This window comes from Oryctolagus cuniculus, chromosome 3 (assembly GCF_964237555.1).
Source record: "Oryctolagus cuniculus chromosome 3, mOryCun1.1, whole genome shotgun sequence".
Lineage (NCBI taxonomy): Eukaryota > Metazoa > Chordata > Mammalia > Lagomorpha > Leporidae > Oryctolagus > Oryctolagus cuniculus.
In genome coordinates this window covers 43,130,369-43,153,895 of record NC_091434.1, presented here as the reverse complement: position 1 = coordinate 43,153,895, position 23,527 = coordinate 43,130,369, and the positions used below count along the sequence as shown (strand labels likewise).

Here is a 23,527-nt window from a genome sequence, read left to right as displayed (position 1 = left end):
CCCAATAGATGCAGAGAAAGCATTTGATAAAATACAAAATCCTTTCATGATGAAAACCTTAAGCAAACTGGGTATAGAAGGACCATTCCTCAACACAATCAAGGCAATTTATGACAAACTCAAAGTCAGCATCTTATCAAATGGGGAAAAGTTGGAATCATTTCCACTAAGATTTGGAACCAGACCAGATGCCCTCTCTCACCATTACTAATCAATATAGTCCTGGAAGTTTCAGCCAGAGCCATTAGGCAAGAAAAAGAAATCAAAGGGATACGAATTGGGAAGGAGGAAGTCAAACTATCCCTGTTTGCAGATGACATGATTTTATATATAGGGGAACCAAAAAACTCAAAAGAGACTACTGGAACTCATTAGAGAGTTCATTAAAGTGGCAGGACCTAAAATTAACAAAAAATTAACAAAAATCTATAGCCTGTGTAAAAACAGACAATGTTAATCCTCTGCCTGCGGCGTCAGCATCCCATGTGGGCGCCAGTTCTAGTCCCGGCTGCTCCTCCTCCAATCCAACTCTCTGCTATGGTCTGGGGAAGCAGCAGAAGATGGCACAAGTGCTTGGGCCCTGCACCCACGTGGGAGACCAGGAAGACGCACTTGGCTCCTGGCTTCGGATCAGGGCAGCTCCAGCCGTTGTGGCCACTTGGAGAGTGAACCAATGGAGTAAGACCTTTCTTTCTCTTTCCCTCTCACTGTCTGTAACTCTAACTCTCAAATAAAATAAATATAAAAATAAATAAATAAAAGGTAATTTAAAAAAAGATCAATTCCATTCTCAATTGCTACAGAAAAAATTAAAAGTCTTGGAATGCATTTAACCAAGGAAGTGAAAGATCTGTACTATTAAAATTACAAAGCTTTGAAGAAAGACACAAAAAAATGGAAAAATCTTCCATGTTCATGGATTCAAATAATTAATATCATCAAAATATCAATACTTCCAAAAACAATTTATAGATTCAATGCAATCTCAATCAAAATACCAACAACATTCTTCTCAGATCTAGAAAAAACAATGCTAAAATTCACATGGAAACAGAAGTACCCTGAATAGCTAAAGTAATCTTAAACAACAAAAACAAAGCTCACATGCATCACAATACCAGATATCAAGACATATTACAGGGCGGTTATAATCCAAACAACCTGATAATGGCAAAAAAAAAAAAAAAAATAGGCATGCATTCCAACAGAACAGAATAGAAACTCTAGAAATCAATCCCCACATCTATAACCAATTAATCTTTGTCAAAGAAGTTAAAGTCAATCCCTGGAGAAAGGTCAGTCTCTTCAACAAATGGTGCTGGGCAACTGGATCTCCACAGGCAGGAGTATGAAACACAACCCCTACCTTACATCTCACACAAAAATCAACTAAAAATGGGTCAAGGATCTGAATCTATGACCTGGTACTATCAAATTACTAAAGGAGAACATTGGAGAAACTCTACAAGACTTTAGCATTAGGCAAAAACTTCTTGGAAAAGACCCCAGAAGCACAGGCAATCAAGGCTAAGATTGACAAGTGGGATTACATCCAGTTGAGAAGCTTCTGTGCTGCAACGGAAACACAGAAGCAAAGTGCAGAGGCAATCCCAAGAATGGGAGAAAATATTGCAAACTATGAAACTGATAAAAAGATTATATCCAGAATCTATAAAGAGCTCAAGAAACTCAACAACAACAACAACAAAAATGCAGTTAAGAAATGGGCAGGGGCCAGTGCTGTGGTGTAGCAGGTAATGCTGCCACCTGCAGAACCAGCATTCCATCTGTGCACTGGTTCAAGTCCCGGCTGCTCTACTTCGATCCAGCTCTCTGCTCCGGCCTGGAAAAGCAGTAGAAGATGGCCCAAGTGCTTGGGCCCCTGCACTAGCGCGGGAGACCAGGAATAAGCTCCTAGCTCCTGGCTACAGATGGGTGCAGCTCTGGCTGTTGCAGCCCATTACTGAATGAACCGGAGGATGGAAGATCTCTCTCTATGCTCTCCTCTCTCTGTGAAACTCTTTCAAATAAATAAATAAATAAATCTTTTTTTAAAAAAGAAATGGGCAAAGGACTTTAACAGGCATTTTCAAAGAGAAAATTCAAATAACCAACAGACACATGAAAAAATGCTCATGATCTCTAGGTCACTAATAGTCAAGGAAATGCAAATTAAAACCTAATGAGGTTTTACCTCACCCCAGTTAGAATGGCTCTCATACAGAAATCAACAAACATTAAATGCTGGTAAAGATGTGGGGGGAAAGGTTTCTAATCCACTGTTGGTGTGATTATAAACTAGTACAGTCATTGTGTAAGATGGCATGGAAAGCTGAAAATAAGTATATCATATGACCCAGCAACCCCACTCCTGGGAATTTACCCAAATGAAATTAGCATAGGAAAGAGTTATCTGTACCCCCATGTTAATGCAGCTCAATTCACAATATTTAAGATTTGGAATCAACCCAGATGTCCATCAACTGTTGACTGGATAAAGAAATTATGGTATATATACATTATGAAATACTACTCAGTCATATAAAAGACGAAATCCTGCCGGCGCCGCGGCTCACTAGGCTAATCCTCCGCCTTGCGGCGCCGGCACACCGGGTTCTAGTCCCGGTCGGGGCACCAGATTCTGTCCCGGTTGCCCCTCTTCCAGGCCAGCTCTCTGCTGTGGCCAGGGAGTGCAGTGGAGGATGGCCCAGGTGCTTGGGCCCTGCACCCCATGGGAGACCAGGAAAAGCACCTGGCTCCTGGCTCCTGCCATCGGATCAGCGTGGTGCGCTGGCCGCAGCGCGCAGGCCGCGGCGGCCATTGGAGGGTGAACCAACGGCAAAAAGAAGACCTTTCTCTCTGTCTCTCTCTCTCACTGTCCACTCTGCCTGTCAAAAAAAAAAAAAAAAAAAGACTTTGTCTTTCTCAACAAAATGGATGTAACTGGAAACCACTACACTTAGTGATATAAGTCAGTCCCAAAAGGACAAATACCATGCTTTCCCTGATCTATGGAGAAGAGTACCAAAAGTGTAAGGTATAGGACTGAAAATGACATTTTGAGATTCAATCATTCAATCGTTGTTTGCAGTCCTTGTCTTTACTGTTGAGGAACAGTGGTTTTTTTTTTTTTTTTTCTTCTCACTATTTGTTGAACTCTTTACTTAATATTGGGTTAATCTTGTGAATATAAAGTAAACTAAAAGTAGATCATTGTAATAATTAAAAGAGGGAATAAGAGAGGGAGGAGGAGGAAGGGTGGGAGTGTGGATAGGAGGGAGGGTAGGGTAGGAATTATCACTTTGTTTCTAAATTTGTATATATGAAATACCTGAAATAGCTATACCTTAAATAAAATAGAAAGAAAGAAAAAATATGTTGGTATACAACATTTCCTTTCTTTTTTTTTTCTTTGGACAGGCAGAGTGGAGAGTGAGAGAGAGAGACAGAGAGAAAGGTCTTCCTTTGCCGTTGGTTCACCCTCCAATGGCCGCCGCGGCCGGCGCACTGTAGCCGGTGCACTGCGCTAATCCGAAGGCAGGAGCCAGGTACTTATCCTGGTCTCCCATGGGGTGCAGGACCTGGAAGAGGGGCAACCGGGACAGAATCCAGCGCCCCGACCGGGACTAGAACCCGGTGTGCCGGCACCACAAGGCGGAGGATTAGCCTAGTGAGCCATGGCGCCGGCGGTATACAACATTTTCAACATTTGCTTTCACTATACAGATCTGTTTTACAAAATGAGGATCATATTATTTAAGCTGTTTATTATTATGATCTGTTTTCACTTAACATATCACAGATCCTCCTATGTTAATAAACACCCAGGGATGACATCACCGGTTATTGCAGAGTGTTTCTCTGTGTAGCTCTTCCAGTCCTGTGGATGGGCACTCAGGGTTTTGCAACTCGATGCTGATAGAATTCTGTCTTCTTTTCTAATGGCAGGATGCTCTTCCATCAGAAACATAAAGTTCAGACGCTGGTAGTTCATTTCCTCTAAGTCTACCCTGAGAATAAGTCTGTGAGGCCTATCATCTGGCAGTGTTACTTGTGCCCACAAAAACAAAAAGGAAAAACAGAAATGTAACCTCTTCCTTCATGTCTCCCACTGGAGGGGCAAAAATGAAGACTGCAAGCACCAGCTTTGTGGGCAGTGGAACACAGGATAAACCACGGTGACGCTGGTCACTTCCATCTGTGAAACAGCCCGGGTTTGTCCTCTCTTCCTTCCTTTTTGTTTCTTTCAAAAATATTTATGAGTAAAAAGACAAATGGAATTAGTGTCTTTGTTTTCCGAACCAGTCATCTTAATTTTTGCTGCCATAACAAGTTAAAATAAGCACAGTGTGTGCAGCTCTTCAATCCAGTTTGCAGCACATTCAAAGAGGTCCAGGCCATGATTCACTCCCCTCCTCTTCGCAGGCTAAATCAATTTCTGACAAAGCTTTGCCCAATGAGAGTGCTCTACCTATGCCAATCAAATGGACTGGATCTTCATTAATTTGGAACCCAAGCTTGAAAGAAGTCAGTCTTGCCCCCAGAGAACACCTACACAATCCATGAAGACACCCACATCTTGTTAGGTTAAGTTTACCTACACTTTGCTTTCCGTGCATAGAATCCTTACCCATATATGCTGCCCAGTGCAGAGCACGCCGGTCCTTCTTGTCAAATGCATTGATGTTTGCCCCTTTGGCCAAGAGCAAATTGACCATCTGAAAGATAACCAACAATGAAATCAAGCACTCAATTCTGTGATGGGCTCCTCACTGCCTGCAGGTGATCCGAGCCAAATTCACATGGAATCAAAAAGCAGGTCAGAGAGCTGGAGTTCTAACCAAGTAGCAAGATGATGTCACTGCAGACTGCAGCAGGTGTGTCAGATGAGAAAACTCCTTTATCAATCCATGGTGGCTCTACACTTTAAGAATGAATATCATTGCCTATGGGCTTGTATATAAACGTTATCATCACATTTTCTAAAAATGTTAACAATAAGATCGGGCCCTACTTGTGGCTGAGAGAGTCTGTGGAGAGTCCCCCAGTTTCTAATGATAAAAACACCCACCTCCACATGGCCATTCAGAGCTGCATGGTGCAAAGCCGTACGTCCCCCTCGGTCGGAGACATTGACACTGCTCAGCAGGGGAATGATTACTTCTGCACATTTGACGGCCTTATTGGCTGCTGCCACGTGGAGAGGGGTCTGCCAGTTCTTATCCCTCGCGTTGACATCAGCCGAGTGCTTGATCAATACTTGAACTGCTTCCTACAACAAAAGCAGAATTGGCAGGCATCACTGGCAAATACTCAATCAGTACTTAACAGAGTGTCAGATGCTTCACCAGACCTTGTAACTATAAAGAGAAAGGAAGACTCCTTCCCATGGGCTCAAAATAAGCAAGGCAACATGCGATAAAAGATCAGGAGTAGCACAGATTAAGACAGATTCTTTCTTGGTGAAACCAGGAGCCCTGACACATCTCTAAAACCAAATAAAGCTTTTAATTATAAGATTTCCTTATAAGGTACAAGCATGCTTAGACCAACTGAGAGCACTCAAATGCAAGTGTGAATAATTAATATGTAAATAAAATGTAATTAGTATCTAAGTAATTAATATCTTAGTAAAAATGCCCCTAAACGATCATCTAAGATTACAGCTGTTTGTCAACAAACTTCCAAAGTCAAAAGGCCCTCAAAGCCCTTCAGACATTCTTGGATTGATTTGTATACCTTTGATTTTCTCTGCCCATACCTTAACCTTTGGCCTGTGTCATCAGTAAGCAGACAAGGGAAGTGATATATCTGTTACCCTCTGTTATACCTCAACATGAGGCTATGGAATTGTTCCATCTTTTCCCAACATTTTCCAGTTACACCAAGTAACTTCTTTAGGCACTGTTGAGTCTACTTTACCTTTACTGAGTCTCTCATTTTTCATTTTTTTTTTTACTGACTCAGCTCACTAGTGTTACAGGTCAAGACAAATCCCTGACTTTACAATGAGATCATTTGTGGAGCCCCTAATAATACAAGTGCCTGGTCCTACCCCAGATATTTTAGTGGACTTGAGCATTTCTGTAGACTTCCTAGAGATGCTGGCATGCAGCAGGTTGAAGACGCTCTTCTGTTTAGACAAGGCAATGATTCAGCTCCTCTCTGGAAGGGAACAGCTAGCTGTTGCTGCCTTTCGCTACTTCTAGAGACTTCCCTAGGAATAGTTAGTGAAGCTCATTTATGGACATCTTGTCAATGTGGCATCAATAACCCAATGAAAGGCAGCAATACCACACTCCTTCCATCCTTCAAGGACCAGGAATTTACCCAGTTTGCCTGTGATGGTTAATTTTAGGTGTTGATTGGATTAAGGAACATCCAGAAACTCAGGAAAGGTGTTTCTGTGAGAGTCTTTTCAGAACAGACTAGCACGTGAATCTGAGTAGACTGGGTGAGGAAGACCTACCCTCAACTGAGGGCACCATTGACTGGCTGAGGGTCTGCAGAGAATAAATATAGAGAGGGGACTGGTCCTTTGCTCGGAGAACTGGGACACATCATCTCCAGCTTTGGACATCAAAACCCCAGGCTTGCTGACCTTTGAACTCCAGGACTTAACAGCAGTGGCCCCCTTACTGGGTACAAGGCTTCCACCTTCAAATTAAGAGTCACATCCTCACCTTCCCTGGTTCTGAGGCCTTCGGACTTGGACCGAGACATGCTACCTGGCATCCCAGGGTCTCCGGCCTGCAGATGACCTGTTGTGTCATAATCATGTGAGCCTCTTCCCCTTACTGTTTATTAATTCCTTTTCATAGATCTATTTACATATCATGCTGACTCTCTCTTGTGATCCCTAATCCTCAGGGCCAGACTATCCAATCTACTTTATCATAGGGGTATATGACAGTGCCCCAGACGGGACTGGAACACAGCAAAACCAACACTGTTACCACGGCCATATGTGATGAAATAAAAAGAATGTCCCATCAATCAGTAACAACAACATACTGAATTGAAAGGCTAAAGAGCTAAATGATAGCAAAACAGAAATGAACCATGCAAATTAGACACTACAGCTTAAATAAACAGTATGATAATAAGAGACACTCCATTTAGATAATATAAATAAAAGGCAATAAACTAATAGTGCCCAACCAACCAATTTGTTCAGAGTACCAAAAAGAAAAATCAGATACACACACACACACACACACACACACGCACACGCACACATATAAATAACACCCAGTCTCAGAAAAACTAACAATAAAGTGAAATATATATATATATATATATTTAAGGCCCTTTTTTAAATTTTTTGTTGAGGAGTGGAGGATAGGGAGGTTGAGAACAAGAGCAAGTGAGAGCGAGAAAAAAAATAGAGCAGCGCTGGCACTGTGGCATAGTGGGTAAAGCTTCCGCCTGCAGTGCCAGCATCCCATATGGGCACTAGTTCAAGTCTCAGCTGCACCACTTCTGATCCAGCTCTCTGCTAAGGCCTGGGAAAGCAGTAGAAAATGGCCCAAGTCCTTGGGCCCCTGCACCCACATGGGAGACTTGGAGGATGTTCCTGGCTCCTTGCTTTGGATTGGTGCAGCTCCAGTTGTTGCAGCCATCTGGAGAGTGAACCAGCGAATGGAAGACCTCTCTCTCTCTCTCTCTCTCTCTCTCTCTCTCTGCCTCTCTGTAACTCTGCCTTTCAAATAAATAAATAAACCTTAAAAAAGAAAGAAAGAAAAGAAATAACAGAACTCCCTTCTGGGGTTTACTCCCCAAAAGCACACAACATCTGTACCACAGCCTCAATCTAGGTCTCACATAAGGGTGACAGGAACCCAATTACTTAAGCCATGATTGCTGCCTCCCAGGGTCTGCATTAATGGGAAGCTGGAGTGAGGAGCTGCTGCAGGGAATCAAACCAGTTTGTTACAGTATGGAACACAGGCACCTTAACTGCTACTAAATACCTGCTTCTCTACATGCATTATTAATGCTCACCTACTGTGTGCAAAACACTGGTGAAACTAGGCAATGCTGCAAGAAGCAACAGCTGGGCTCTAGCCTAAAAACTGAGTGAACAAAAAATATACAAAACAAAATTGATAAGTCATAATATGAGGTTAAGATTCAAATAACAGCCTGCAGCACTGGCACTCTGGGTTCTAGTCCCAGTTGGGGCGCCAGATTCTGTCCCGGTTGCTCTTCTTCCAGTCCAGCTCTCTGCTGTGGCCCGGGAAGGCAGTGGAGGATGCCCCAAGTGCTTGGGCCCTGCACCTGCATGGGAGACCAGGAGGAAGCACCTGGCTCTGGGCTTTGGATCAGTGCGCAGCGCACCAGCTGTAGCAGCCATTTGGGGGGTGAACTAATGGAAGGAAGACCTTTCTCTCTGTCTCTCTCTCTCACTGTCTAACTCTGCCTGTCAAAAAAAAAAAAAAAAAAAAAGATTTAAATAACAAAAAAATTTTATCAACATTGTCTCATAAGTTATGAAACTTATGTAGATACAATTAATTGGACTATGGGAAGAAAATACAGGAAACTCCATTTACATTTAAAAAAAAAAGGAAAACATTTTGGCTGGTGTTACCCTCTGGGTTGGCACAGTGTCAGCATTCAGTATGAATAAGGGTCCCTTCCAGAGATGCTCCAGTGGGATTTCCATAATACAAGGGACATGGGGCTTGCTCTCTCCATTACTTCTCTTTGATTGCACTGAAATTTACAGTGATGGCCTGCCAAGTTGATGTACAGACACTAATACAATGACTCTTCAAAAGCTCATGGAATATGCATACTGTAAAGAAACTATGCATTGATATCAAACTATTTTTGCACTAAAATAGAACTTCATTAACTCCGTTTTCCATGAACTTTCTAAAACTACCCTCATATGTACCTTTAAATTAAAAGAACCCTAAAAAAGGGGTTGGCGCTGTGGCGCAGCAGGTTAACACCCTGGCCTGAAGCACTGGCTTCCCATATGGGCGCCGTTTCAAGACCCAGCTGCTCCTTCCGCTCCAGCTCTCTGCTATGGGCTGGGAAAGCAGTGGAAGATGGCCCAAGTCCTTGGGCCCTGCACCCATGTGGGACACCCGAAAGAAGCTCCTGGCTCCAGGCTTCAGCTCAGCACAGCTCTGGACATTGCGGTCAATTGGGGAGTGAACCATTGGATGGAAGACCTCTCTCTCTCTCTCTGCCTCTCCTTTCTGTGTAACTCTGACTTTCAAATAAATAGATAAATCTTAAAAAAAAAAAAAAAAAAAAAAACCTAAAATGAACAAGACTTTGAAATCTTTACTTAATGTATGCTAAATTGATCTTCTGTATATAAAGAGAATCGAAAATGAATCTTGATGTAAATGGAAGGGGAGAGGGAGTGGGAAAGGGGAGGGTTGCGGGTGGGAAGGACGTTATGGGGTGGGGGGAAGCCATTGTAATCCATAAGCTGTACTTTGGAAACTTATATTCATTAAATAAAAGTTAAAAAAAAAAGACTTATGCAAGGAACTCACAGACCAAGGATAATATTGGGGTAGGCATTTGGTGCAGTGGTTAAGTTGCCACTTGGGTTTGCCAGCATCCTGTATTGGAGTTCTTGGTTTGAGTTTTATTTATTTGAAAGACACAGTTATAGGATGGGGAGGAGCAGTAAGAGAGGGAGAGAGAAGGAGAGGGAGAGGGAGAGGGAGAGAGAGAGGTTGATTGATTCTATCCACTGGTTCACTCCCCAAATGGCCACAACGGTCAGGGCTGGGTTAGACCAAAGATAAGAGCCAAGAGCTCCTTCCAGGTCTCCCATATGGGTTCAGGGCCCCAAGGACTTGGGCCATCTTCCACTACTTTCCCAGGCACATTACACCAGGGAGCTGGATCAGAAGTGGAGCAGCTGGGACTTCAAGCAGCATCCACATGGGATGTCAGCACTGCAGGCAGCAGCTTTACCTGCTATGCCACAATGCTGGGCCCTACTTGACTTATGATCCAGCTTCCTGCAAATGCATATGCTGAAGGGCAGCAGATGATGGCTCAAGTATTTGATTTCCTGCCATCCACGTGGGAGACCTAGATGGAGTTCTGGGCACCTGGCTTCAGCCTGTGCCAGCCCTGGCTTTTGCAGGCATTTGGGGAGTCAATTAGTAGACTGAAGATCCCTTTCTGCTTCTGTCTCTCCCTCTCTCTGTCACTCTTTCAAATAAGATGAAGATAAATAAAAAATCAAAAATAAATATATTAATCACAATGCAAGGACAAACAATGTGAAATCCCAGAGCTAAAGCTTAAAGCCCAAATCACAAGGTAAAGGCAACAACAAATTTAATCAGATCTGACAAGAATTTGGCCCAAACTGAGAAAAGTCATCAGAATACTATTAGCTACAAGGTTATGTAAAACTATGATAAATGATAAGACTGGCTCTAAGTTCACTGTGCCTTGAAATATTAGCTAGTTCATAAAGAAGACGAATAGATGAGATGCATATTTTAAGGATGCGTGCAGAAATATTTTTGCAGATGTATGTCCTACAACGTTCGAGATAACCACCACAACGCAAGACAATAAAAAATAGTACAGTGTCCAGGCCGGCGCCGCGGCTCACTAGGCTAATCCTCCGCCTAGCGGCGCCGGCACACCGGGTTCTAGTCCCGGTCGGGGCGCCGGATTCTGTCCCGGTTGCCCCTCTTCCAGGCCAGCCCTCTGCTGTGGCCAGGGAGTGCAGTGGAGGATGGCCCAGGTGCTTGGGCCCTGCACCCCATGGGAGACCAGAAAAAGCACCTGGCTCCTGGCTCCTGCCATCGGATCAGCGCAGTGCGCCGGCCGCAGCGCGCTGGCCGCGGCGGCCATTGGAGGGTGAACCAACGGCAAAGGAAGACCTTTCTCTCTGTCTCTCTCTCTCACTGTCCACTCTGCCTGTCAAAAAATAAAAAAAAAAATAGTACAGTGTCCTTTTCACATTCACAGCAAAATAACGATACATGGGCACTGGAATGTCTTTGCCTTATGTGTGATTTTACTGTGCTGGTATAGATTCTTGCTTTGTATTCAACTCATGATAGGCTAACAAAAAAAGAAAATATACAGAATAATTCCACAAAACTATAATATTTAGATTTAAGATCAATGAATTCATGAAAAAATTTTATTTTAAAGGTAACAATGTTCCCCAGAGTGAGGGAGTCTAAGCGAATGCGGGAGCCAGTGGTGCGGCTGCACTTTCTGCATACCAGACTGGAGAAGTGTGGGCAGGAAAGGCTGAGGATGGGAAGAGAGGGAAAGGTGTGGCCCTGTACTCCAGGTCACAGGTGCACCTCTGGGCGGGGACAAGGGCAGCAAGCTGGAAGAGAAGCTAGCAACAAAAACAAGAAGGAGGTACCTTTCTCTGAAGGGAGGAGAGAACTTCCACTTTGACTATGACCTTGTCTAAATAAGATCGAAGTCGGTGAACTCAAAAGGCTTCCATAGCCTTGGAAACTCATGACTAGAGCCTAGGGAGATTACTGACGCCATAAACAAGAGTGTCAAATTGTTAAGTCAACAACAGGAGTCACTGTGTACTTACTCCTCATGTAGGATCTCTGTCCTTAATGTGTTGTCCAATGTGAATTAATGCTATAACTAGTACTGAAACAGTATTTTACATTTTATGTTCTGTGTGGGTGCAAGCTGATGAAATCTTTACTTAATATATACTAAATTGATCTTCTGTATATAAAGACAATTGAAAATGAATCTTGATGTGAATGGGAGAGGGAGAGGGAGAGAGAGATAGGAGGGGTGCAAGTGGGAGGGACGTTATGGGCGGGGGAAGCCATTGTAATCCATAAACCATACTTTGGAAATTTATATTTACTAAATAAAAGTTTTTTAAAAAGAAAATAAAAACAAAACAAAACTAATGCAAGAGGAACGGGTTTTTGAAGCTGGGCAATCAACAATTAAATCTCCAAGAACTCCTTGTAATCACAGGGAGAATATTAGACTTTGCACAAGCTATGGCATATAGTTCCTAGCCAGTCATATTCTGACAGACATCTGTGTTGCATCTAAACAATTAGTGAAGGAAAAGTTCAAGTTCATTATCAAATGGGAGAAAAACAGAAGAGGCTAGAGTTGCTAATAAAACTCTTTTCCTGTGAACTTTAGGCAATTTCCTTGTGAGTGTCAACTTTACCACATTGTGCCTTTCATAGTAGCTATGTTTTATGGCTTAAAGACACCTAAGGAGAGCCTTGATTTTTATTTCTCTACTTTTGTAAAATGTTTCAACTTCGCCTTTTTTCATTTTTATTTCTATATCTGTTTATGTAATGAGTTGCACAGCTTTCATCTTCCTCCCAATAAGGACTCTATTAAGAAACATCTAGCGGGGCCAGCACCGTGGCACAGCCAGCTAAGCTCCTGCCTGCAGTGCTGAATCCCATGCAGGAGCAGGTTCATGTCCCGGCTGCTCCACTTCTGATTCAGCTCCCTACTAATTAACCTGGGAAAGCAGTGGTAGATGGCCCAAATGCTCCCACCAGTGTGGGAGACCCAGATGAAGCTCCTGGTGCTCCTGGCTTCAGCTTAGTCCAACCTTGGCTATTGTGGCCATTGGGGGAATGAACCAGCAACTAAAAGATCTCTCTGTCTCTTCCTCTTTCTCTTTCTCTCTGTAACTGCCTTCCAAATGAACAAATAAATCTTTATTTAAAAAAAAAAAAAGAAATATTTGCCCTGCAAAGGAAGGGTTGTTAATTTCTAAAGATTAACATTTCTTAAAAAATGAGAATATAGCACCTTCAGTTATTTACATTTATAAACTCTGAAGTTTTAGTCTGCCAAACTGGTTGAAGACATTTAACAGAAATTAAATTTAAAATTTTAGCAAAATCAACACTTTAGTTTAAAAGGACAACTTCCTTTCTTAAAATTGCATTTCGCTTTCAAAAATTTTAACCCTGGAGGCTGTTTAACTTGGTTTTACAAGACAGTGATTTATGGCTATTTAGGAAATTTTAAAAGTTTACTTATTTATTTGAATAGAAGATTTATTGAGAAAAGTAAGAGACAGAGACCTTCCATCTGCTGGTTCACTTCCCAAATGGCCGCAACAGCCAGAATTGGAACAGTCTGAAGTCAGGAGCTTTATCCAGTTCTTCTTGTGGGTGGCAGGGGCCCAAGTACGTGGGCCATTTTCTGCTGCTTTCCAGGCACATTAGCAGACCAAGTCTCTTATCTGGGTGGCAGGAACAAGTATCTGAGCCATCACCTACTGCCTTTTGGGATGTGCATCAGCAGAAGGCTGGACTGGAAGCAGAGCTGGAATTTGAACTCAGGGACTCCAGATGGGATGTCCTAAGCAGATGCCCAACTAAAGCACCAAACTCCCATCCCTAAGTGTCTGTCTGATACATTGCCCTTCACCCACACAAGTTTCTTTTTCACCTTAGCAATGTCTGAAAGAGCAAACTCTGGGATATTAATATTTAGCCAACGTGTGATACAGGAAAAGAAAGATTTATGTGATTAAAGAATCATTAGGGGCCAGCATTGTGGTATAGTAGGTTACATCAACAGCTATGATGGGAGCTGGCTCCTGTCCCAGCTGCTTCACTTCTGATCCAGCTCTCTGCTATGGCCTGGGAAAGCAGTGGAAGATGGCCCAAGTCCTTGGACCCCTGCATCCACATGGGAGACCCAGAAGAATTTCCTGGCTCCTGGCTTGAGGTCGGCACAGCTCCAACCATTGTGGTCATCTGGGGAGTGAACCAGCAGATGGAAGATTCTCTCTCTCTCTCTCTCTCTCTCTCTCTCTGTCTCTTTCTGTAACTCTTTCAAATAAATAAAATAAATCTTAAAAAAAAAAAAAAAAAGCTCGAGGCCAGCACAGGGTGGGTTCCTCTGAAGCCTTTGTTTCTTTTGCAATGAACAGATGCCAATGAGGACTCTGGCATTTCTCTTAAACGTAAGTATCAGCCCAGTGAGTGTTCAGTCTTGGGGCTGAGAGCCTTGTTGGATGACCCCTGATAGCAGACTATCCCATATAACAGACACAGATAGTAGACAGAGGGCAGGGACAGTCACGAGATGAGATGTCACAGGGAGGGAACTGGCGAAGGCATTTGCAGTCACCTGGTTTCCACTCTTTGTGACTCTTTTTACAAAAGGCCCCTGCAACTTTGTAATAAGAAGCAAAAAGATACTCCGAGGCACATGGAAAGGAGAAGAGATAGGAAGCATGTGTCTTAACAGAAACTCTCACCCTTAATATTGTTTTGCTTTCAAATGTGAGTTGCTTTTAAGGACACATAAATTACTCATGGAAAATTGACAGTTTGTGACCATACCTAGTCATTGCAGGCGGAAGGAATGTCAAACAAGTTGCTCTACACAAGGGCTGGGTTTTATACAACTTTCTGCACTCATCACAAAACCTCATGCAAATACAAATTGGATAGAATAAATACATATTTTTGCTATAATCACCAGAAAACTCCGTAGTAACCAGCAAGGATTAACAGGACATTTACTGTGGAGTACAAGTCTTGAAGGCTGCAATCTCCCTGTAATTGTTGGGGACTTTTACCCTATACCGATTATAGCAATTTCCTGTTTTGTAAAAACTGCATAAATAGGTACCCAATCAATGTGGTCAATGAGTGGGATTGTTCCTCTAGAAGCACTTAGCATCAGAGTAAACTCATCCTTTATTATCATAATCGCTATTAGAGAACGATTCTTCTAAGAACTAGTAACACAAAGGTGATTTGCAAAAAAACTTAGGATATGAGAGAACTCAAAGGGAATTATTCAAGAAATGCTGGCTTTACACATTAGAAAGGATAGACACTAAAGCTCTCCCAGGCCTCCATCTCAGCACTGAGAAGATGGTATGCAGACGGCAGCCAGCAGCCTCTTTGTAAAGTGCAGATATCTGCACCCAACCATCGGTTTCATCAGAATCCCTGGCGTGAGGTTCTAGAACAGATACTTTGACGAGCACCCAGATGATTTAAATGGACCAGTAATTTACTTCTAACCAGGAGATTATAAAATCTTTCTATGCCAGGTAGGTTCTAGATAGAAATATATCTCTGTAATCATAAGATAATCTAAAGTAGTAATATTCCAGTCTTTCATATAAATTTTTCTTTTTTTAAGATTTTATTTATTTATTTGACAGGTAGAATTACAGAGAGAGAGAGAGAGAGAGAGAGAGAAAGGTCTTCCTTCCTTTGGTTCACTCTCCAAATGGCTGCAACAGCTGGAGCTATGCTGATGCGAAGGCAGGAACAAGGTGCTTCCTCCTCCTGGTCTCCCATGTGGGTGCAGGGCCACCTGAGCCATCTTCCACTGCCTTCCCGGGCCACAGCAGAGAGCTGGACTGGAAGAGGAGCAACCCAGACTAGAACTGGCACCCATATGGGATGCCTGTGATGCAGGCAGAGGATTAACCTAGTGCACCACAGCGCTGGCCCCTCATATAAGTTTTTCAATTATGTCTACTGGCATTTAGTCCACAGTAATGATATTTTTAGAGGAAAGGGGGGAACATAATTTTTAAAAATTTAAGCTATAAATTAAACGCTTTTGCTGCTTGGCTCTGGGAAAGATCGTGATATCAACGGGATTCTGCCTGTATAGATGCCAAACAGACACATTTTATTAGTTGGAACAGTTTCGCAGCAACAACACAAGCAGTTGAGCCTGCAGGTTCTGTGGTCCCACTCTCCTCCACCCACTGGCTGTGACATCTTTGGCACCTTACTTAACTTCTCTGAGACTCTGTTTCCTAAATTAACATTCCTGATATTCTCAATCTCAAAGGGTAGCTCCAGGGTTATGAAATGCACAGAAAGTCTTTGGCATGTGGCTTGGCACACAGTAAGAGCTTAATAACCTTCATAATAACAACACTTATATGGTCACAATGTCACACAATCCTCAATCTTACTTCCCAAAGACTGGAAAGAGATAGCTTCTAGACAGGGAACTTGGAAGTTCTGAGTGATTCTCCTTTGATGCTACTCTCTGCTCATTACAGCAGAAAGGGCACGCATTCAAGGCCAGCTGCAATCACACTTCGGCCACAGTAGATCACGTGTCTGGTTATCTGCCGCAAACACGGGGTTCTCAAAAGCTATACAATGTGTACTCTCAAGGCCCCACCGTGCCTTCCACCCAGTGGGCTTCAATAAACATGTGTGACACTTTCTGGTTTGTATACATTAATGCCTTTTTCCCTTTTACAAGAAAAAAAAAAAAAAAAGCAAAGAAGCAACAAGAATAAACTCAACAAGGGAAATATGAAATAGTTCACAACAACATTCCAGAACACTCTCTGGAAGCCCTAAGCCTGGCTTATCTTTGTTACACACTAAGCAGTACACAACATGTGTCCCTAATATTTTGGTAGGAGTCTTTCTTCATCTCTTTACAGCCTTGAGAATAGTAACAGAAAAAGGAGAATGAGACCACTAAAGGCATTCGGGATCCAACAAAGAAACAATGCTGTTTGGCTCCAAACAGTTTCCAACCTGGGAACCCCATAAGTGCTGATGTGGGGAAGGGGTGGAAGGAGGAGGTTGTGGGACCAGCCCTGGAAGGGACCACTCAGTATGAACCTGGTCAGTGACAGAGCAAAGTCTTCAAGATACCTCTAGAACCCAGCCTCGGCTGGAAGATGTTCAGGGTTGCAGCCCTGTCTTCATCCACTGCTCCACCTGGAGCAGACAGACCGTCAGGCATAGACATAATGTTTAATCAACATTATGATCTGATGCTCCTGTTGCTACAACAGGTTCAGGAAATGGACATTCCTTTTCCAGACCCAGAAATCCCAACATAAATCTTGCCTGGACAGAAAGCAAGCTCAGAAATTCTGATTTACATGGATCAATTGTTGTGTGCAACTTTGAAACAAGTCCTGATTTGCAACTGGCTTAGCTGGCTTCTAGTGTTCACACTGCCACAAACAAGCCTCAGGTCAGTTTACTGTGCAAGCCTCAATGCTGATTACTGCCAGCATTTGGATGTGGGATATCCCTGTTCCATGTTAGCAGCAGAATGCAGAGAATTGTGCTATCTTCAGTCAGAAGCCCCATCTTTAATGAACCACTCAAAAAATAATTGTTTACTGACCAAGTACCATAAGAGAAATACAACACAAGCAATTGGTATGGCATTCATTTCAAGAAGTTTACTGTCTAGAAGAACTTAATTAAAATAGAATAATAATTTCTATGTACTGAGTCAAGTTAACTAAGTTGAACTATACTCCCAGAATTCCCTTTCCATGGGATGGGGTTCCTTTTTTTTTTTTTTTTTTTTTTTTTTGACAGGCAGAATGGACAGTGAGAGAGAGAGACAGAGAGAAAGGTCTCCCTTTGCCCTTGGTTCACCCTCCAATGGCCGCTGCAGCCAGTGCGCTGTGGCCGGCGCACCACACTGATCCGATGGCAGGAGCCAGGTGCTTCTCCTGGTCTCCCATGGGGTGTAGGGCCCAAGCACTTCGGCCATCCTCCACTGCACTCCCGGGCCACAGCAGAGCTGGATTGGAAGAGGGGCAGCCAGGACAGAATCCAGCGCCCTGACCGGGACTAGAACCCGCGGTGCCGGCGCTGCTAGGTAGAGGATTAGCCTATTGAGCCGCGGTGCCGGCATGGTGTTCCTTTTACAGTTGGCTACAAGACAAATCTGCACAAGTGTTGAAAAGTACAAATGAGGCCGGGGCGCCAGATTCTGTCCCGGTCGCTCCTCTTCCTGTCCAGCTCTCTGCTGTGGCCCGGGAGTGCAGTAGAGGATGGCCCAAGTGCTTGGGCCCTACAGCCCATGGGAGACCAGGAGAAGCACCTGGCTCCTGCCATCGGATCAGCATGGTGCGCCGGCCGAAGCGGCCATTGTGGGGTGAACCAACAGAAAAGGAAGACCTTTCTCTCTGTCTCTCTCTCTCACTATCCACTCTGCCTGTCAAAAAAATAAAAAATTTGAAAAAAATTTAAAAAAAAAGAAAAGTACAAATGAAACCACAGCCTGACTGGTGTGGTGTGTCAGCTACCACTGCAGCTTGCATACTGTAACATTGATCGGCACTGTGGTCCTGCATTACCATGCGCAGTACTCAGTTCCATGTTTCCTGAGATCCTTCCTCATCTCCTGAGGTTTCTCCAACTCTTGGGCCTCATGCAGTGCAGCTTGGAGGTAAAGCGTGCAGCTCCTTCTGCAAATTGCTATGTCCATGATTTTGGAGGCAGCAAGACACAGACAAGAGTTCCTGTTTGTCCTCAGTCTCCCCCGTGTCACATCCAGCTTTTCTTTTCACCTGCAGACCCTGCTAGCCTCCAGAAACTGCAGGACCACACAGAATCTGAGTTGATAAGCTTACAATGCCTTCTTCAGGGACCGGCATTGTGGCATAACAGGTAAAGCTGTCATCTGCGAGACTGGCATTCCATGTGAGTGCCAATTCGAGTCTCGGCTACTGCACTTCCAATCTAGCTCCCTGCTAATGCGCCTGGGAAAGCAGTGGAAGATGGCCCAACTGCTTGGACCCCTGCCACCCATGTGGGAGACCCAGAAGAAGCTCCTGGCTCCTGAATGGCCCAGCTCAGGCTGTTGAGGCCATTTGGGGAGTGTACCAGTGGATAGAAGATCTGTGTGTTTGTGTGTGTGTGTGTGTGTGTGTCCCCGTAACTCTGCCTTTCAAACAAATAAATCTTTAAAAAGAAAAATTGTGCAGCTTACACAATTGTGTAAGGTCTAACTCCTTTAACATCTTACCCTATACCTCTTAAGATGGTTCTGTTTCTCTGAACTTTGCAACTTGAGAGATCAATAACCAACGTTCTATAAACAAAGAAGCTTTCAGGAAAGATAGAAATGCATAAGATTCTCAATGAAGAAACGGTTTTAATACACAGTGTGTAATCCCAGGGCTTACCAATCTAAACAGTAAACAGATGTGCCAGATCTCATGCTGAAATCATATATCCCTGTTGGCAAATATTAACAGCCAAATTCCAAAGCAGCAATCCAATCCTTTTCTGTCCTCTGCCCTTAAGCCTACTCCACTTTCCCCAATATTAGAAGGGGCATAAAGCAAAGGCACACAGACCACATTCATAACAAGGAGGAAGAGTGAATTCAAACCTCCGCAGCACAGTAATGCGCTTGGAGTCACGATGTTCACTGCACAGTCAACTCTGACAATGACAGAGACTCCAATTTTCACAAGAAACTTTTCAACTGCTCTGATGCATGTTAATATGAAGACATTCTCTTTCATAAGTGACCCTGATGATTTACAACTTGGGGTCTGTTTATTCCTGCCTGGCAAGACACCTGCAAGGGATTTTTTCCCCCAATAAACCTGCAGAGGGAGCTAGTTATCTGGAGATGCAACACACCTTATCGGACCTAAAGGCCAACCCATCATTGGGTTGACTGGACTCAAACACAGTAAAGATATGTAAAGAAAGTGAAGTGCTTGCTAATGGAGAATGGATTTTTGAAATGTTTGCAGTTAGAGAGCTAGCAGGGGTTGAGGTGCCTTGGAAGGGACTGAAATCTCCTGCTTTTGTGTCTTTCTCACTAGACCACATGCTGTTCCCACTAGATAAATGCTTTCTCAGAGTAGGGACCCCTGATCTTACTCACCTTTTAGCTTGATCAATGAGTACAGTTCCTGTCATAGAGGAGGTGCTTAGCATTTTTAAAACTAAAAAGAGCTTATCCTTGTTAAAGAGGAGACAAATCCACATAATATTTTAAGAGACTTAAATTTATCAAAGAGCAAGTGATCCTAAAATTTGGACCAGAAAATACTCCTCTGTAAAGGAACTAGTCTGGTGAAACCATTGTTACCAACTCAAGCACACAACTGCACCTGTTCTCCTAGATAAAACAGACATAAAATGTGGGACCTGAAGAAGATTCGAGGGGTGAGTACTGTGGCACATCGATTAAGCCCCTGCTTGGGACTCCTGCACCCCTATCAGAGTGCCTGGCATTCAGTCCTACCTCCACTTCCTGCTAATGTACCTGGGAGGCCACAGATAATGGCCCAAGCACTTGGTTATCATCACCCCTAAGGGAGACCAAGGTGGAGCTCCCAGCTCCTGGCTTTGGTCTAGCCCAACCCTAGCTATTGAGTGATCTCCTACACTCATGCCCCATCACCAAGCCTTTCAAATAAATAGACATGTTTCTTAAGAAAAAAATAAAAGAAGATTCTAAATTCCCAGATCCAGAGTGAATTAGGACTATTTACTTCTTTCATTTCATGTGGGCTATTTAGAAAGAGAATGCAACCAACCTTCTGAGGGCAGGTTGGGAGGGAACTACTCAAATCACACAGCAGAGCAAGAAATGTTATGAGAACTCAACTGTCACCAAGTACACTGTGAAATTTCCAGACAGGTGCCGCAGAGGAAAAGCTGGCGTGGATGACAGCCATGAACACCTGCCACTGCGGTGAGTCATTCTCAGCCGCACCTCTTGCTCCTAAGGTACCTGGGGAGCATTGCTTCTCCAGCAGCAGGGCAGCTTCCCATGGCAAACTCAACTATGAAGGCCAATTTTCCAATGCCAGGTGCCTCTGAGGTTAGACTCTCCTGTGTCCTGGGTGGCAGGCATCTCCTGTGACCTGCTCCCAGGTTCCCTGCCGCCCCAGAACCAGCTGATCCATTTACCACAGTGGCCATGATCATCCCCCTTGCCCCTGAGATTCCAGCCTGCATTTATAATGACAGGTCATCCATTAGTCATCTACACTCCAATTTCCAGCATTCCAAATGAATTATTTCTTCAGTACCAGGCTCATTGTGTTTCTGCAATGTATCGGGCTTGGGACACATCAAAAGAAAAGCAGACCCTGCCCTCACTGAGCTTATACTCGAGAGGCACATTTGCTAAACCTGGTGCTCAACTAGGAGTGACCAGGTCACTTGCTCTGTGTCTTGCCAGTCAATAGTATCAACGAACTCCTTTCTACCTCTCTCCCACAAGGTGCCAAATCCTGCGAGGTTTCCCTCCCAAGTTGTTGACTCCTCCCCTTGCCTTTATTTGGGGTCTCTTTTGGCCTCTTATGAGCACCCCTGCCTACAATTCTTGTCCCCAGCCCACTTCCATGCTGTCACCACAGTCGTGGTACTGAAAAACTGATCTGAGTGTGTCACTCTTCTGCTGTTTCCTTTCTCCACTGCCCAAAGGATACCAGGCCCTCTGTCACCTGGCCCAGGCTCACCTTCTGCCACACCCTGCATTCCAATTACCTCTGAGTCCACTATTCATGAATGTGTGTTCTCTGACACATTTGTCCCCTGCCTCCGCCCTCCTCCCTTTTCTTGGCCTGGTAAGTCCTTACTCATTCTTTAAGGACCAGCTCAACTGACATCTCTTCTTGGAAGATCTCTACTCTACTGCTCCCTTCTCCAGGTCAATAGTGACATGGAATCAATGTCTTCCTGCTGTTCCTCCCTCCTCCAGACTGAAAACTCACTGATGTGAATGACCACGCTATGCTGTCCTTCTTGGACGATCCCAGACGCCTCCTCACCAGCACAGTGTCCAGTGCGCAAGAGCTGCTCAAATAAACAGTTGCTCATTTCTGGTCACCCTCTTGCTTCACAGGTAAAAGCCATTTGCTCACCAATGAGGATTACTAATTCAGTGGAAAGAAGTCTTATTCTAAGGGGAGTAGGTATTAGATGAACTAGGTCATCACTCACTTCACTTCTGGAAGCAACCGCCCGGTGCAGAGGGGTCAGCCACATGTTGTCCTTGGCATTTACACGAGCTCCTGGAACCAAATAGCACACGTTAGAAGGCTGAATAGAAACAAGAGATATTCTGCTGCTGTTAGTCAAATGCTGTAGCTTGCTCCAATTTGCCTGATATAACCAACTTTTTTTTCTTTACATCAGTCATATTTTCTGGCAAGATTTGACCTGGGCTGTGGGTAGTAGCAGAAATTAGCTTTATCGGCCAGTGCAGCAGCTCACTAGGCTAATCCTCTGCCTGTGACGCCAGTTCTCCGGGTTCTAGTCCCGGTTGGGGCACCGGTTCTGTCCCGGTTGCTCCTCTTCCAGTCCAGCTCTCTGCTGTGGCCTGGGAAGGCAGCGGAGGATGGCCCAAGTGCTTGGGCCCTGCACCCACATGGGAAACCAGGAGGAGGCACCTGGCTCCTGGCTTCGGATCGGCGCAGCGCCGGCCATGGTGGCCATTAGGGGAGTGAACCAATGGAAGGAAGACCTTTCTCTCTGTCTGTCTCTCTCTCTCTCTCTCTCTCTCACTGTCTAACTCTGCCTGTCAAAAAAGAGACGAGACGAGACGAGAAGCCAGCTTCCATAAAGCTGTTGGCAAGCTTTGGAGATTGCTCATATCTCTCTCACACTATCCGGCGACAGACGGGCTCAAGCACAAGCCAGAACCTGCTCTCACTGTGAGATGTGCCTCACACTCAACTCCATGGAAGCCACTCACCATCATGGAACAGAAGTGTCCTGTGAATGGATTTACAGCACGCAGAGACCACCACCTTCCACAACACCCTCACAATCCTCCGTGAGAGCAAGCCCACCAGGGCTATGTCTGAACTGTCAAAACTTCCAGAGCAAGCTTCCTCTGGGGGTTCAGGGTTTTGATCAGCCTCTGGCCAGACACGGGATGTTTTACAACAGGGTGACAAAGCAGAGAAGAGAGAATATGTGTGATGTTTCAGCAGATGCAATAAGAGAAGCCCATTTTAGCCTGAGGACAAGTCAGAAGGAAGGTCATGAGGACAAAGACTGGCGGGAGGAATCAGAGGAACTAGGAAGTCAGGCAGAGGAGAGGAAGCATCGAGGAGATGCTCAGGATCAAGGGCCGACAAAGTGAGTCCAGGGGAAAAGGGGCCGATTCATCTCTGCAAGGCCAGGGCTGGCTGACAGCTCAAAACCAGAAGCCCTTTGAAAAGCAAGCTAGTGTAGATGGAGACACTGGCTAAGAGAGGCTAACAAATCATAGAACTGACACTATTCTTTAACTGAGGAAGAACAAATACCAGTAGCAGCATTAATCACAGAAAACAAGAACCTGATCCCCCCCACCACCACCAATAAGAGAACTATTATGCCTCCTCTTGAGCCCTCATTCTAATTTCATTACTTTGAGATGGGGTCAGAGTCATGTTTCTTAAAAACTCACCAGGAACCACGGCTATTGTATTATACTGTCAAGGTTGAGTGCCACTGATGAATTGTTGCTTCGCTTACCAAGGTTAAAGCGAGTTGCATTCTAATTCTGCTAACTCCCGCTTGTCCAAAAGGGTCCAAGTCTGCTCCCATGATAAGGAACACACAGAATCACTTTGGGTGGGCAGAGGCAGTAAGTATGTCTGGCCTCAGCAACAGGAAGTTGTGGCTAAGTGCGGTCTTGAAGGACAGGGGCATTCGTGGTCAGATGTGACTTCTGATTTCAGCAGCTCAACACCCAAGAGCTGCTGCTCTGTCAAGAGAGGCTAGCACCAATGATCCTCCGCCCACTTCACTGGGATCGGGGCAATCAC

At 44.3% G+C, this 23,527-nt stretch overlaps 1 protein-coding gene across 10 annotated transcripts in view; it reads right to left on the bottom strand.

Moving 5' to 3' along the window:
• ANKRD44 (ankyrin repeat domain 44) overlaps positions 1-23,527 on the bottom strand; it is a 368,927-nt gene that overhangs the window by 155,128 nt on the left and 190,272 nt on the right. For all 10 annotated transcript variants that reach the window (XM_051849303.2, XM_070070443.1, XM_051849305.2 and 7 more), the window contains exons 4-6: positions 21,711-21,781; positions 5,072-5,272; positions 4,631-4,718 (exon numbers count right to left, since the gene is read on the bottom strand). In XM_051849303.2, the coding sequence (XP_051705263.1) occupies positions 4,631-4,718; positions 5,072-5,272; positions 21,711-21,781 (360 nt within the window). The remainder of the gene's footprint in view (positions 1-4,630; positions 4,719-5,071; positions 5,273-21,710; positions 21,782-23,527) is intronic.